General features: G+C 39.8%; 2 protein-coding genes across 16 annotated transcripts in view; one reads left to right on the forward strand and one right to left on the reverse strand.

Moving 5' to 3' along the window:
- Positions 1 to 5540, reverse strand: part of ralgapa1 (Ral GTPase activating protein catalytic subunit alpha 1) — a 129677-nt gene extending 124137 nt beyond the window's left edge. For 11 of the 13 annotated variants that reach the window (XR_003673696.1, XM_028442562.1, XM_028442572.1 and 8 more), the window contains exon 1: positions 5407 to 5540. Coding sequence is in view for 12 of the 13 variants with exons in the window: in XM_028442562.1 (XP_028298363.1) it covers positions 5407 to 5512 (106 nt within the window). In the remaining variant the exon portion in view is untranslated. The remainder of the gene's footprint in view (positions 1 to 5406) is intronic. The other 2 variants (XM_028442570.1, XM_028442565.1) reach the window with 1 other exon arrangement.
- brms1la (BRMS1 like transcriptional repressor a) lies at positions 5425 to 17042 on the forward strand. 3 transcript variants are annotated; one of them, XM_028442576.1, is made up of 9 exons: positions 6054 to 6213; positions 7969 to 8127; positions 11517 to 11607; positions 11695 to 11822; positions 11926 to 12005; positions 12082 to 12178; positions 14661 to 14750; positions 15611 to 15675; positions 15763 to 17042. In XM_028442576.1, the coding sequence occupies exons 2-9, from the start codon at positions 7989 to 7991 to the stop codon at positions 15859 to 15861; spliced, it is 789 nt and encodes a 262-aa protein (XP_028298377.1). In that variant the 5' UTR covers positions 6054 to 6213; positions 7969 to 7988; the 3' UTR covers positions 15862 to 17042. The 3 variants fall into 3 exon arrangements, with proteins under 3 accessions (XP_028298376.1, XP_028298375.1, XP_028298377.1); XM_028442575.1 differs by lacking the exon at positions 6054 to 6213 and adding an exon at positions 5425 to 5560 and having other exon boundaries at positions 15611 to 17042; XM_028442574.1 differs by having other exon boundaries at positions 6053 to 6213; positions 15611 to 17042.
- Positions 17043 to 17341: the final 299 nt, after the last annotated feature.

Here is a 17341-nt window from a genome sequence, read left to right on the forward strand (position 1 = left end):
AGAATCAGAATCGGCAGGTCAGGCTTTTAAAAAATCGGTGATCGGCCAGAAAATTGCAATCGGTGCACTCCTAAAAACAGCTATGGAATCTATTTTTATTATTGCAACGAAACAAATATGCATATTTTATTGCTGAATTGTGACCATCACCAGCCCTCCATAAGGAAGGGTAAGAAAAATTTTATTAGAAGGAAGAAACAAAAAGAGAGGGCAAAGTTACACCTTGGTGAGGGGAAAAGGAAAAGGGGGGAGGGAGTCAGGGTGGGATAATAGAATGAGTCAACTATTTTGGGTGTTTTGAAAGTGCAATGTAATGCATTGTGTTGTTGGGTGTAATCTATTGAACCAGTCCGGTGACAAATGTAGAGAGATTGAAAAGAGTGACGCAACACCGATCTTAAGACTCAAACACACTCGGGCGTACATGGTGGGGAGTCTGCCAGGACAATTAACTGACTTCTCCGCGTACCTGGTGTCACACAAAACACTGCTCGGCATTGTATCAACCCTCATTAAATGTAACACACCGACCTTCATTTCACCGCCTGGTGAAACAGAGCAGGAAAAATGAACACGAGCTTAGAGGAGAGACTGGCAGACGAGCTACTAGGAATACAGAGAACCACTAAGAATTGTGGGAAAAGTTGGATTTTAATGGAATAATAATAATAAAAAATAATAATGACTTAGATTTATATGGCGCTGTTTTCAAGCTGACTCAAAGCACGTACAGAAACCATGAATCATTCACATCAGTCATACCAGTGGTGATAAACTACAATATAGCTGACAGAAGCGTGGCTGCCATTTCGTGCCTACGGCCCCTTTGACCACAACCGACATTCACGCACAATTCATACAGTACCCATTCATACGAGAAAATGTGGGTAAAGGGCCTTGTCCATGGACACAACAACAATGACTTGGATAGAGCGGGATTCCAAACACTAACCCTTGGGTTACTGGACGACTCACTCTACCACTGAGCTACAGTTGCCCACAAACTAATAGAATCGACTATGCAGTCTGCGTGGAGTCCACCAGAGTATGTTTGACCCTTTTAGGGGACATATGAAATATCCACTTTTTCAATTTTTTTGATCACATGAGGTAACTTGAGTGTCCACCGGCACACAAAATGTGAAATAAAAGTAAAACCATCCAGTCGTTTGTTTGTGGTTAGTGTAAATCTTATTACAGAGAAAATTGCTCGGTTTCAAATTTTCTAAGTTTGTGACGTTACAAGCTAAATTGGGAAAGAAAACACCCTCCCCTCCGCTGGTAACTCCACACATGGACTCCACACCCAACCTGATGAAAACTTTTGCGGAAGACTGCCATTATTTTTCACACCTAACCTCACTTCAATCGCCCGTGATCAGTCGCTTAAACATAGTGGTGGTTTTTAGTTGTTCCAGTGAACTGTGTGTGTGCGTGTGTGTGTGTGTGTGTGTGTGTGTGTGTGTAGCCGGGTGACAGGGGAGAAAGAGGGCTGATCACTTCTTCTATGGCAGTATATTTACAGCACTTACCATTAACAGCGCCGCTTTTACAGTTTCAGTGATAAACTTACAGAGTTACTAAAGGATGAGTTCACTCAGAATGTAGGCTTATTCAAGAAGTTAAACGCTTTAACTTTGTTATGGTAAATTGAGGAAGCCGTGTCACTGGAGCATGAGGGAGGGGCTGCTGCCTCGGCTCTATAGACAGTGAAGGATGGGGAAGTTGTCACGGAAGAGAGAGGCGGGAGAAGGGGGAGGTCTATGCAAATCCAGGGACACACCCCCAAAACAGCACTCTCAAATACCTCAATAATACAGGGTCTTAAACCTCCCCCTTGCTTAATGCTATGTTTTGACCAAACACCAGCACAGATGTAATTTAGCCGCTATTGTGGAACCAGGTGCCGTCACCGGCTCAAAGAACCAGCCAGGCCAGCAGCACCAATGTAAGCCAAGGAGGCCCAGGCCACCCACCCCACGGCCGAACCACCACCCAGACGCCCCAAAAACCGCAGACCGACAAGCGGCAACCGTCCTCGCACACACACTCGAGGAAGCCCCAAAGAGCCGAGGAACCAACGCACCCAGGCGGCTCCACAACCCCACACACCAAGGACCCCTACCAGCTCCCAATCCCCCAGGGGAGAGGCCCATGGAGTCCCCGCCCGAGACCCCAGCAAAAGGGCAGAGACCCACAACCAGGGGCAACCAGTCTTGCGCCAGACAGGCAGACAGCGGTTGACGGACAGTGGCCAGGTTCAGAGCCAGCAAAGGCTGGACAACAGGCACACAGGGAACTGGTCCAGAGGCACCACTGGCACCAGCACTGGCAGCATCCCGCCCCGGGACGACGGCCGTACTCCTGGCTGCCTAAGACACCCGGACGCCGCAAGCCACACAGGCCGAGCCTCTCAGAGTGCCCTCAAATCAACCCCCACTCTTGCTTGCCAGCACAAAGAATTCAGTGATCATCAAATACCCACCAGCCCATCACACCAATATGCGGCACGCAGCACCAAGAGGGCAGAGACACACACCGCAGGCAGTTGTTATTTGTTTTTTTAAATCTTTGTTACTGCCATACTTTAATGCCAAAAGTACTTTGTTGAATTAGTAAGGGTCATGATGAATGTAGTTAAAGAGTTAGTCATGCTTGATATAGGTTAGTGGTGCAACGGATCTAAAAACTCACGGTTCAGGTCGTATCACGGTTTTGAGTCACAAATTGAATAATTTTTTGGATCAGCAGAAAAAAAAAAAGAAAAAGACCAAACAAATAACTTGCTCTCCATTTGTTTTGTAGAACATTTAGTGCAACATTTTTCTGCTCATTAAATGCAAACAACATTTAACTTGAGGTGTCAATCCAATAGGAGTGTGACAATATCCAATACAATATATGACACCTTCTTTTTAAACATGGAGAGTGAATTAAAAACTAGCACATGCCCATGTCATCAAAAAAGATTAAAAGAAAAAAAGGAAAGGAAAAAAAAAAAAGTACAATAGTCAAGGATGGTCATTCGGACTAGAGCCAATATTTATTTAATAGGAGCCTTAAAAGACATGGATGGACGGAGGCATAAACATGACATTCACACGGACTAATTACGCACACACGAACGCTAGCATACAGAGTTGTTTCTCTCTCTCTCTCTCACACGCAGTTTATGACCAGGAGCCCGAACCACACATGCGCTGGTCAGCTCGCTCGCTCTCGGTCGGTCGGTCGGTCGGACCACGTGCGTGCCAAACCGTGCGGATCACGGATCAATGATGATCCTTTGCACTACTAGTATAGGTCCTCCACTAATACATACTCACAGACACTGTGAGAGACAAGAAATCACATTTGATTCAAAATTAAATGAGGTATTATGAGGGACCCGCAGTAATATTGGGACTGTTATGGACACGTGCATGTCCAAGTGTGCAACAATTATAACAACAGTAACAATTTCAAAAAAGAAAAAAACAACAAAAAAGCCTCCCTACGCTGATGAAAACACACCGTAGGGGATCAAAATTACAATGTTAGGGGGCCCCTATGCTACACAGCACTGATCACTATCTAATGTATTTGACCAATAAACATGTTAAACAACTGCCCACCTGGGAGTGCAACTAACTTTTTTGTGCTACTAAACTTTGTACCTTGTGCTAGCACCTGAAAGTAAGCCAAATGTCTGTGAGGACCACATAGCCTCATTTATTGTATTTGAAAAAGAGTTTTTGCTTGTTAAACTGCAATGGGACTTGATTTATATAATAATACAAGATCAATCACTAGAACTAAAACAAAGCTCCTATTTAAGTGGTTCCCAGGCTGTTCTGCACCTGAAGTCACTTTTACAAAGTAAACAGGAAACTCAGCTACCGTACAGCACAAAGAAGGGAAATAGCAGCTATTTCCCTTTTCGGATGTGTTTGAGAGCCAATATGTCTCTCTCTCTACTTTCTTTTCATCCATATTCATCTTTCTTTAACTCTCTATCTTTAAAAACTTGAACATCCTCTAAATATTCCCAACTAACCAAAACCCTACCACTGGTGCAGGTGCATCTCACCCGTGGGGGATGCAACACCCGCGCTTTCGTAAAAACAAAAATTCATCCCCTCACTTTTTACAGAGGAATTCATTGTGATCAAGCCGATCATAGCCAGCTATTTGACGAAGCCGCCGTTCCAAGAAGGTAAACTAAGAGTTAATGGTGATGGGTAAAGTGACAAAAAATGAGTAATGGTGGCAAAACATGGTCCAAAAGTGGCAAAAATGTGGCAAAAAAAAGAGTGAAAAGTGACAAAAATTGGCCAAAAGCAGTCAATAGTGGCCAAAAAATTGACATAAAAGAGGAAACAGGTGTTATGTAATGACAAAAGGTAGTTTATATGAGCAAAATGTGGCAAACAGTGAAAAAGAGCAAACGTGGAAGAAAGAGAGGCAAAATGTAGGGAAAAAAACAAGTGTTATTTATTGTGTAAAGAGTAGCTTATTTGGATGAAAAGCGGCAAAAAGAACGCAAAACTTGACACAATTTAGGAAAAGGGATATTGATTGGCAAAAGGAAGTGTCATTTTTGTGTGAAAATAGGCAAAAATGGGACAAAGGAAATTGCAAAATTACCTTTAAGCTTTATCGTGGTTTAAGTAAATTAATTAAATTAAATTGAATTAAATCACCCCCACTTTTAAAATCGCTGCTCCACTCCACCCCTGCACTGGTGTGTTTGATATTTTATACCATGCACTTTTATACAGATTAACTTGCAATTAACTTTTTATTCCGACAGAATTTTATCATACTATGTTGTTTTTATGATAACTGTGTCTGTTTGGCTTGAATCTTTGAAGTCTACTTGAATGTTGTTGATTCTAAAACCACAGGATAAGTTACGAATCTCTACTGCACGCACACACACACACGCGCAGGGCCACGCAGACACGCCCCTGTAGCAACCACAACAACACAGCCGGTAGGTCCACTGTTTGTACACAAGTCCCAGCACATTGTCGTTAATCCATACATAAATCAAACATTAACTATGTAATAAATAGAGTCTCTGACAATAGTTACACACAGCTTTTTCAAACGTAAGCGATTCGTTACAGGCACATATATTCCCCTTGTCTGTCAGTGCTGTCATCTCAGGCGAATGCATCACACACACACACACACACACACACACACACACACACACATACACACATATATATGGCAAAAAATTACAATGATTCATACTACAAAGCCGCATTCGTGAGGCAGTATTAACACGTAAGAATGTGTGTCAGATAGTGACAATACGCTTGTGTTTGTGTGTTTACATCCAAAGCAAGTCTAGCAGGTGATGAATGTTTAACACCGGACAGCTAACATGCTAGCTGCTTGGTAACGGCTCTCTCTTACCTATGACAATACGGAGGTGTTTGAGCCTCGTCAACACGTCCTTCTTCGGGTCCAGCACTTTCTGTGTGGATTTCTTAACATCCCCATGAGGCTTTTTGGAGAACATTCCAGAGGCAGGCGACACAGGAGGAGTGTTACGGCAGACAGACAGGAGGTAATGCTTATGCTATAGCTACAAGCACTGAAACAGCAGCTGCTAGCGCTAATCTCCAACAGTGACTCAGCAGCACGGCGCTCCTACGTGGACACTATCCGGGAATAAATCCATTGGGAGATGGCGCATTGTGAACAAACATAGTCCACTGTGTTTGCGGCATAGCCGGGCTAGGGCATCCATCCACCGAAGTCTCCTCCACTTCTAATGGCCAAGCTGCTAAAACATCATGGCGGAGTAGAGAGCAGGAAAAAAAACAGATAGCAGAGAAATTCAACCCAAACAACATACCAACTTTATCCGACACACGTATATGTCATTAAACAATTATGTTTTAGAAACTATACCGAACTTCTTCTGTGAATGTATTAATCTGCTATGTTAAAATATTTTTTGACAGTTCGACTTTAACTGTGCGCCCTGATTTATCGCACTGGACTGTGGGTAACGTAGTTTACATTTCTCTTTTAGCCTGGTTCCTCCTGAGAGTGAAAACAACATTTCCCAGCACATAAAGCAGAGTCCTGTGGTGATTTGTTTTTAGCTTAGCTCGGACACACGAGTGAAATTTAAACGGAGGGAAAACACTATATTGATATTATTACCAGGATATTTGGTTTACTGTTAGTCTATAAAGTGTTCACTTATCTCTGGTGAGTTGTACATTGTTTTACAATCAATTTGTTTAGTTTTATAGTCAAAGGTTCGTGGAGATTTCGCTGGCATTTTCAGAGCATAGCTAACATGCTAACAGAATGCGTCGGTATTTATATTTACGTCACCACAAATTGTATTGTAAATGCAAGTCTTATGATGAAATAATTGTCATCAAACATTAAAATGTACTCATTAATACAAAAATTGAATAGACGTATCAAGGAAGTGCAGCACCGAAAGTCATGTTACATGACAACTGCAGAAAGAATCTCTACATAACATTATGTGAACATTTGGGGAGTAGGGACACCCTCCGTACTTAGTTTTGTATTTATTCACGTTTGCTTCAGAGATGGACGGCAGCAGAGATTCCCAACCCTGTTGGTCTGATATTTCCAGAGTTGTAAAGAGTACTGATATATCCTGCTCAAGTAGATGCACATGTTTATTTTTGGTAATAAATCGTGCCACGGTTCCCTTGCATACAGTAAACATCTCATGTATTAACGTAAAAAGGAAGAGATAAAATTGGAAATTCATTTATTTTACACAAAGGCCTCTGTATAAAATAAAGGTTTGTCAAAATGTACAATTATTTAAAAAATGAAATAACACCAATGAATTAAATTCAAAATAAGTAAGTATAGCTACATTTATAAACTCTAAAAATGAGAGAAAATAACCAGCATTCAATGGTGTTTTGGCGTATGTGCATTACGTTTGAATCTGATTGGTCAGCTATGATGTGATGCATTTAATTGTTTTCTCTTGCATATAGTAAACATCTCATGTATAAAGATAAAAAGGAAGACATAAAATCTTGCACAATTGGAACTTCATTTATTTTCCACAAAGGCATCTGTATAAAATATAAAATAAAAGGTTTGTCAAAATGTACAATTCTTTTTAAAGTAAAATAACACCAGTACATTGAATTCAATTTAAGCATAAGTGAATGCATGGCACGACTAAGAATATATAGATTATGTCCATTGTGCCTTCATAAAGTCAGCAGTTTATGAAGAGACCAAGAAACAGAAATAAAATGATAATTAACTCAGTAATGGTTGAGTGTAGAAATGTAACAAATTACTTCTTTTAAAATGTACGTAAGTACAAGTAATATTAGTGATTTAGAAATATACTCAAAAAGAAGTACAAGTACCCATAATAGCAACTCAATGTAACGTGAGTACTTGTAATCCATTATTTTCACCTCTGGATATTTCTATTTAGCTTTTCAGGCATTACACCACATGTAACCTCATATTTGATCAGAAATAATCATCTCATACTTGGTAAATGCTGCTTTTAGATTGATCCTATTTGTTTGCAATTTATTGATAAATGTCCACATGGACCCCCTGCAATGTGCTCCTGTAGCCCAAGGGTACACGTACCATGATTGAGTGACACTGGACTACTACTGATGATGTGTCCCAGTATCTAACAGCCAGATATGTTATATATATATATACCTGTATTATATTTGTACTTTTGTCTATTTTTATTATTGTTTATCTACTGTAATGTGTGCACTTGTATTTAATCTTTTACTTGATTATGTAAGTTTTTCTTTCTTTCTTTGTTTAGTGTTTATCCTTTTTTTTGTAATATTTCTTGAGCCTCTGTAACTCAAGTTATTTCCCCCTGGGATAAATAAAGTATTTCTGATTCTGATGTCAGTAGCAGCTGTTTTGTTTCAATAAGAAAAACTTAGTTTAATGAATGTTAAATGTTTGTTTTCCCAGGCTAAAGTTGAGTGAGAGCCATGCCTGTGCATCGTGACCGGGAGAAGAAGGAGAGCACAGCGGAGGAGATGGAGGTGGAGGAGCATGAGCAGGAGGCCTCCAGCACAGAGGAGGAGGACTCTGACACCTCCTCTGTCTCAGAGGATGGAGACAGCTCAGGTGAGCTAATGTACCACTACCTGATCAGCTCAGCTGGGGCTGCAGCCCATCCCAGATAAACAACAAGGTACACCCAGGACCAGAGCTTCTCAACTGCTGGGTCTGGACCTAAATGATGTTCACAGACCTGCCAAGAGAGAACCAAAAGCAGCCATACAGTAGTTTTTGCCCAACGACTGAGATGTAACTCAGGTGGTGTGACCCAAAATTTGCTGTTATGGGAGTGGGTTTGCAGACCTGTTTTTAATGTGAAAGAAGTAAAGAAAAGGATTGTTGTAGCACCAACTAATCTGATATTCTAACAGTGAAATTGGTAATTTTTTAGTTTAGTTTTCTGCTTTTGATAAAATAATTGGAGTTTTTGTTGGGGAAAAAAAAACTATTAATGACATTGATTTTCTTCTCCTCCTGAAATCAGTTGAGAATCAGTGGCCTAGACAGAGTTACAGGCACACACATGTGTTTGCATTGTGGTAGACAGCAGGGTTGGGGTCGATACAATTATGTTTTCATTTATCCATGTACCATTACAGTGACCAGCATTTTTTCCAATTACGATTATATTTTAATTATTTTTATCCTCAGAAAGTCAATTACAATTACCTTCAATCACAATTACTAAGTGTGTAATAAATAACCTAATAAAAGTTAACCTTCCTCTTGTGTTAGCTTTCTGTTAGCTTTTCTAATGATAACGGGTTCTAAATCAGCTGTAAAATACACTAAAAACAATTATTTATCATCTTTTTCTGTCTTATCTATTGGTTACCTTGTTAGGCTCACTAATCAATCAAAATATAGTTTTTAATTTTTTTGGTGTGGGCATCTGAGCCTTCTTTCTGTGCCAGTAGACTATACCCCATGATTTCATTTTTTTAAAAATAGTAAAATATGGGAAAGCTTGATATAAAACACATTTTAATAATTGTTAACTACATATATATAGAACTGTACATAGAACTGTAACGTGGTTCCCCAGTTTTGCATCAAATCATAATTGACAATGTTTATAGAATTTTCATGACAATTACAAAGTAAACTATGTATTTGGCAATTGAAAATTGAAAAAATTGGGTTTACAGTGATAGTATCTTGCACATACATCAGTCTACGATGCATTAGCATGCCTTGGACTGTGGGATAAAACTTGTAGTGGGCTTAACTTTAGACACGTTGATCCCAAACACCTGTTTCAGGTATTACCACTCACTCCTTCCCTCTGCCCACAGCCACCACCATTATAGTTAAGCCCCACGCCTACAACTTCACATCTCACTTTACAGTAATCAACTCCTCCCCACTCTTCCATTTCTCTACCTTGAATCGCTCCTCCCTGCTCTCTTTTTTTTTTTTATTTAACCTTTATTTAACCAGGAAAAAAAATCCCGTTGAGATTAAAAACCTCTTTTTCAAGGGAGTCCTGGCCAAGAGGCAGCAAAGTTACAACACTGAACAGAAATACATTTACATTACATTAAAATGACAGGATAACATAAGAATCAAATAAAACAATTACAGACAACTGAGGCAGTCTCAAATTCTCTCAGTTTCATTTTAAAAGCATTCAAGGATAACAATTCAGTCAATTTCCAGTCTCTTTGCAGTGTGTTCCAAGCACAAGGAGCTGCATGTACAAAGGCTTTTTTCCCCAGCTCTGTGCGGGCAAAAGGAACTGTGAGCAACAGCTGATCATTGGATCTCAGTGCATAAGTGTTCGTGCTTCTCTTTGTAAGTAATGTACAGATGTAAGAGGGCAGTAATCCAAGAAGAGCCTTATAAACAAAAGTAAACCAATGACACTGCCTCCTAGTGTGCAGGGATGGCCATCCCACCCGAGAGTACAGCTCACAGTGATGTGTCTTGGCTCTACAGTTTGTGATGAACCTCAGAGCAGAATGATAAACAGAGTCCACCATCAGAAGACATGTACAAGAAGCATTCATATAAAAAAGGTCACCATAATCTAACACAGATAAGAATGTGGCAGAGACAAGGCGCTTCTTTACACCAAAAGAAAAACATGTCTTATTGCGGAAGAAGAAACCCAATTTAAGTTTTAAATTCCTCACAAGTTTGTCAATGAAAAGTTTAAAAGTGAGGGAATCATCAATTACAACACCAAGGTATTTATATTCATGTACCACTTCTATGACAATTCCTTCAAGAGTGGACACGACCGGGGGAGCTTGAGGCACCTTCTTATGATTAGAGAACAACATTAGCTTGGTCTTCTCAGCATTGAGAACCAGTTTTAGATTAGTCAGCGAATGCTGGACAGAAACAAAGGATTTCTGCAGGGAATTAAGAGCCTGTTCAAGAGATGATCCGAAGCAATAAATAATTGTATCATCGGCATAAAAATGCATATTAGCATCAGAAACATCCCCCACCCCCTCACCTAGGTGTAACACTGCCCTCTCTTTTTATATTCTCCCTTTAATAAAGTGTTTCTTACCCTTCCTTAGGGAGGGCTGGTGATGGTCAAATTTATGCAATAAAATAATGCAATTTATTTAATTGCAATAACAAAAAAATGCATTGCTGTCTAAAAAAGATTGCACTTCTTGTATTCATGACCTTTGACAGCATGTGCAGACAAAAGAAAATTAAAAAAAATTGTTGACAAGTTTGCTCTTTTTATTAATTAAATTGAAAGTAATAATGCAGGAAAAAACAGAAGACTGACCTTGACCTTAAGTATGACCTTGAGTGAAGGTCAAGGTCACAAAATGAAGGAAATGTTGTTCAATGGTACCAGTCTGAGCACTGTATCTTAATTTGTGGCCATGTTATTGTGACATCATGAACTTTGACCCCTACCAGTCTTTTTATTGGTAGGTCGTACAGCTTCAGTCCAGTTAAATAAAATACACCTCTTGAGATGAGCTTTTCAGAAATGTGAGCATCAAACTTGTACGATAAATATTTGTAGAGATATGGAAAATTTTGTTTTTTGACACTTGACGCGACCTTGACTTTGACATTTTGGCTCCAAAAAAGATCGACTGCACATCGTTGACATAGCCCCTATGAGATGACACGTGTCATTCGTGCTGCATTAATAGCCTAGGAGGAGTTCTAGGACAAAGAAGTTGCAGAAGAAAAATAATACTAAAAAGAACTCCTATGAGAACAATGTATTTAGCAATTTTCAATTGCTTAATACAATTATCTAAACTCAATTTCAATGTAATTATGATTACGAAAGCAACATATTTTTTTAATACAATTATAATTGTGCCATAATTGTAATTAATTGTCAATTACGCGATTACAATTATAATTGACCCTAACCCTGATAGACAGCAGCAGTATGTGGCAGCAAAACTAGTCATACTCAGTTAACTCATGTGGACGTGTACGAATAATAATTTGTTCTCCTGTTTCAGAAATGGACGAGGAAGACTGTGAGCGCAGGAGGATGGAGTGTCTCGATGAAATGTCCAATTTGGAGAAACAGTTTAATGACCTCAGAGACCAGTGAGATTCACTCAGGAAACCTAACCTTCTGCCTAACGTGGGAAAGTTCTATATTCCCATGTTTATTTCCATGTGTTTGCGTTGCAGATTGTATCGAGAGCGTCTCAGTCAGGTCAACAGTAAGCTGTCAGAGGTGGAGGCCGGCCGAGCATCAGAGTACCTGGAGCCTCTGGCGGTGCTTCTGGAGAACATGCAAGTCCGCACCAAGGTGGCTGGTAAGTTAAAATACACACAAACCCATTTTTTTATTCTCAGGCCTTTCACTGCTCTGTTAAAGCTCTATGTGTGTGTGTCTGTGTGTCTGTCTGTGTGTGTCAGGTATTTACAGGGAGCTTTGTCTGGACTCTGTAAAGAACAAATACGACTGTGAGATCCAGGCAGCGAGCCAACACTGGGAGGTGAGACACAGACACACGTCCATGTGTCAGTGCACTTGTTCCACTCCTAGAGTTAAAGTTTGTCCCGTGTGTGCAGAGTGAGAAGTTACTACTGTTGGACACAGTGCAGAGTGAACTGGAGGAAAAGATCAGAAGACTGGAGGAGGACAGACACAGTATCGACATCACCTCAGGTAACAACCAAGCCTCAAGGGCCTGTACTACGTACAGTAGCTGGATATGTGTAGCTTAACTAACCAAACATTCTCTCTCAGACGGACCCTGTACTACGAAGCAGAATATAAATATGTTTACTTCAGTGAGGTGATCTCAGACATTCTGTGTGTGCGCTACTGTGACAGGGGTGGAGATTGCAGCATCGGACCAATAACAAACATGGATAAATTGTGTAGAGCAATTTGTGTCACAATTGAGGAATAATTCTTTCGAAATATGAAAAATTTAAAACCATAATTCAGACCAAAAATAATAGTGTTGCTGCAGAAAAACAGGAATGAATGAATAAACGCAGGCAGGAAAATGCTGACACTGTTAATGCGTAAAAGCATGAGATTATACAATATTATACAACAGTTAGTTCCGACCAAGTGATATGATTGGACGACAGACATTCCAAGAGTGCTGATATAGGGAAACAACAGCACTTTGATCATATCACTCCGCTGTACAGCTGATCTAAATACAGTTACATGTTGGGCTCCACACTACAGTACACTGTCACTACGTTCACACTGCAGGTTGTTCATACTACTGTAATTTCCTGGCTATAAAGCGCACTGTTTTATTGGCCACATTATAATAATTTAGCAATTTTCTTGAAAAAATTCACACAAATGCCGCAGCCTAACATAGGCCGCACCCTATTGGCTGATGAGGGTGCCCTTCGGACAACTCGGCCAATCACGGAAGTGTCCTTATTTCAACTGATAAGTTTCCTTTATTACATGAAGTCTCGTCCTCACTGCCCCACGTCTACATATTAGTCTATTTACAGCTTTTTATGGTCACTGTTTACTGGAACCAGATACACCGCTTTGACCGCTCTTTTTACCGTAAACTACCACGGAGCGATCACAGCGAGTCTGACTCTGAGTCAGAATACTATCGTGATCGCCTCTGAACAAATCCAACTTTATGCTGCTCTGCTACTATTACAAACTGGCTGACTTTTACTGTAGATGGAGTGGAGATCAGAACAGCCTGGATATGATCCACACTGCTGCTGTTGCTGCAGCGGGCGCCTTCTCTCTCTCTCTCTCTTTCTCTGACATCACTTCTCCGCATCGTTGCTATGTGAGGCAGTGTGCATCATGACAAAATGTGTGATCAGAATGATTCAGAACAAGCAAGAATGATTTAATGTTAACAATTTCATTGTTCCACCTGCTCTAATGTGACGGAGCTCAATTTTGTGGCGGTATGAAACTTATGAAACCGAGAAAAATCCACAATTTAGCCGCGTCATTGTTTAAGCCGCAAAGTGTGAGAAAAAAGTAGCGTCTTATAGTGCGGAAATTACAGTACATAATAAATAATAATATTACATATTAAATGTGTCTTCAACCAGTTTGGAGTATTAATGGAATGTGACCCTGAGTTGACGCACATGCGCAGAAGAGGTCCTAAGGTCACCCATGACCCCACGGTGTTTACAGAAGTAAATATGGAGGCGTCCAGCGTACGGCTGTGTGTCACACTGAGAAAGAAGTCAGTGCTTCATCACTTTAAGGAAAGTGAAAAAGAAAAGAGCCAGGTTTATCACTTTAACTGTTTGCTGTGATGCAGCTACATCTTTACAATGGACTGTTTATATAGTATATTACAAAAAAAAGTATTTATATAATAGGGATGTCAGCATCTTCAATGATGCAGAGTCCATTCAAATCTGAATTGTGTTGTTCAGACTGTCTTTAACAGATCGATACAGGTTCTATATGTGCAAATGGATTGGCTTTGGGTCACATTTGTCTGCAGTGTGAACGTAGTCTTTGTGCTCTTTACAAATAAACAAACACATCATATTCTCTTGTCACTTATTACTGTTAAATAATAAAATGTGTTTGTAGAACTGTTGTATAAAAGCAATATCACACTCAAGATCGTGCTGTTGTGTGAAATATCAGCAATCCCTCTCGTGTGATAGTGCTTAATTAATCCATGGGATGATAAACGGACAGTGCTCTGATCAGTTACACTTTATTACATCACAGACATGTTTCTATTCGGGTAGTCATCCTCAATTTATCACACACACCTGAGATGAGAGCTCATTGTTTCACTGTAGTATGTTCCTAGGTGTTCAGCCCAAGTTACCATGGTGATTTAGCTCAGTAAGACGTTAGCACACACCAAATAAATCCCGGAAGTTAGCTCGATAAGAGGAAATCCAACTTCGTAGTACAGGCCCACAATGACATCACATGTTCTATCTGACAAACCCTGAAGCATTCACACTGACAGCCTGAGGGATTGAGCTCCATATGTCTCAATCAATCTGTATTTCAATGTGTCGTGAGGACATTGTGATGCTAAACCCAAATCATGCACCGACCTTGGTTCATATCTGCGCTGATACAGACACAGTTAAGGGGACAGTTAAACAAACTGTGGCCCTGGAGGAGTTTTTAGTGTCGCACGTCACTGTGTGTGTTTCAGAGCTGTGGAATGATGAGCTCTCAGGGAGGAAGAAGAGGAGAGACGTTCTGAGTCCAGACAAGAAGAGACGACGACCCTCAGTGGTGTCTGATATCCTTCCACTGCTCCTTTGTGTGCGGTGGACAACAGCAGAGATTCCCAACCCTGTTAGTCTGATATTTCCACAGGTGTAAAGAGTATTGATAAATGCTGCTCATGTAGATGTACTGTTACTTGATTTAAATTGTACTCAAGTCAAAGTAAGTCCTACATAAAATGCAGTAAAAGTGAAAAGTAGCTCAATTAAATAGTACTCTAAGTAAAAGTTACTCGTCACTTTCACCCCCCCCATCATGTTTATTTTTGGTAATAAATCGTGCCACGGTTCCCTTGCATACAGTAAACATCTCGTGTATTAACATAAAAAGGAAGATATAAAATTGGAAAATTAATTTGTTTTACACAAAGGCCTCTGTATAAAATAAAAGGTTTGACAAAATGTACAATTATTAAAAAAATAAAATAACACCAATGAATTCAATTAAAAATAAGTAAGTATAGCTATATTTATGAACTCTAAAAATGAGAAAATAACCAGCATTCAATGGTGTTTTGGCGTATGTGCATTACGTTTGAATCTGATTGTTCGGCTATGATGTGATGCATTTAATTGTTTTCTGGTAATTTCACTTTTTGTAGTTTCACAACAATGTCCGTTGATCATTTTAAAACAAAAAAATGATAATTTACTCAGTAACGGGTGTAGAAATGTAATGAATTACTTCTTTTAAAACATTCATAAGTACAAGTAAAATTACTGATTTAGAAATATACTCAAAAAAATACAAGTACCCATAAAAGCAACTAAATTACAGTAATGTGAGTACTGGTAATCAGTCACTTTCACCTCCGAGTGTGAGGTACCAGAATCCTCCTTGTGTGTTGGTGTTTTCTTCTTTAACTTCATCTACGGCCGTATATCGTCTACATGCTGCCTGATCTGGACATCTTAGAGGATTGGACGGCCATCAGAAAGGTGTGTGTCAGTGTGTGTGTCAGTGTGTGTCTAATCCTTTGTGTTCTAACCATGTTTGTGTGTGTTTACCTGCCCCCCCAACCCCAGGCTGTGGCCACGCTGGGCCCCCACAGAGGGAAAGCTGACTCAGACACTGCTGTGTTCCCGTTTCGAGCCGACAGAAGCAGACCCATCCTCAACTGCTGAGACACAAAGGGGCGGAGCTTAAAGGCATCTCTCACTGCCATTGGACGGCCTCGTTGGTGCTGCAGACCTCAGTTTGGACTTCATTGACGACAAAACGCAGTGGATGCATTATTATTATTGATCCCCACAGATAAGATCACACATGGCTGACTATCCTTAACGAGCAGAGATTTCAGGTGGAACATTTTAGGCCTAACATTACATTTATAAGAGTTTCTACAGCTTTTTTAATGGTTAATTTGAAGTGCCACTCCTAATAATCCATAATACAAAACTGTTTCATATTCAAATAGCTGTTTTATTTTGAAAGTTGTGACATATTTTTGGTTGAAGTCATTGAACTGATCTTTCACAATACTTTAGAATGTTTTTGTTCCTCCACTTGATCTGATCTGGAATCTATTGGACGTTTTAACTCCAGCTTTCTGTTCAGCAGAATTTTTAGTTTTATTTTGACTCTCATTACTTCTCATAGGATAGACTGTAGGAAGCTTCACCTGCTGACAGGCAGTTTATTTGGTCATTTTACACCAGCCTCACTTTCTTTGTACACTTTTCACAGCGGCTCAATGTTTGTGTTCTGTTTTAAAATGTCTGATTAATATCATAGTGTAGACACTACTCATGTAAAACACATTTCCTGATGAAGCTTCCTTATTGGTGGTGGTGATAATTCCTCACGTCAAAAGATGAGCCTCAAACTCTGTCTCAACTATGCCAAGAAACTTTTTGGACTTTTCTACGGATTTTGCGAGTGGATACATTATTTTCAGTATTTGTGAAGGAACTGGACTCTGCTTTAGAGAGCGTGAGGTAATTTAGGACAATTTGATTTCAAGCTTTTTGGAAAGTTGCCTTCTCACATCAGAGTGCTTCAATGTTCACATCCTGTCAGAATCACGTACAGTGTTTAGTGGGGGACACGTTGTGTAAGCACAGCGATCACTTACCTTTAAGCAGATGTTTCTCTGCTGTCTTGTATCTACCTCTAACATACAGTTCTGGTTTAACAGTTCACACACAGATCCTGGTCCAGTCTTTATGGTCTACACTTATTTTTGTGTGAATTACACAAGGAAAAAAACTATTTGCATTTCACATGTGAACCTCGTCAGGTAGTGTTCATGTGACTGAAGTGGGGTTTTTCTGTGAATAAATAATTACAACTAAAGTGGAAATGTTTCTGATGACGAGTGTCAAATTCTTATTTTAAACTGTTTCTCTTTCCTTATTTTTTTTAATGGAAGCGTCAAGTAAAAGTGGAAGTGCTTGTTAAATCTGAAGGTGTAATTCAGCTCTCCTCCTGATAATCAGGTGTGTTTGAGCAGTCGGACACCATAAAGCTGCAGGACTGTTGTTCTCCATGACAGTTTGAACGTCCTCAAAGTGGAACATTCTACACAAACAAGTTGTAAAAAGGAGTGATTCACAACCACACCTTAAGTTGTTTACATCATATGTAATAGTGTGGTACACTGCA

Source organism: Gouania willdenowi, unplaced genomic scaffold, assembly GCF_900634775.1.
Source record: "Gouania willdenowi unplaced genomic scaffold, fGouWil2.1 scaffold_55_arrow_ctg1, whole genome shotgun sequence".
Lineage (NCBI taxonomy): Eukaryota > Metazoa > Chordata > Actinopteri > Blenniiformes > Gobiesocidae > Gouania > Gouania willdenowi.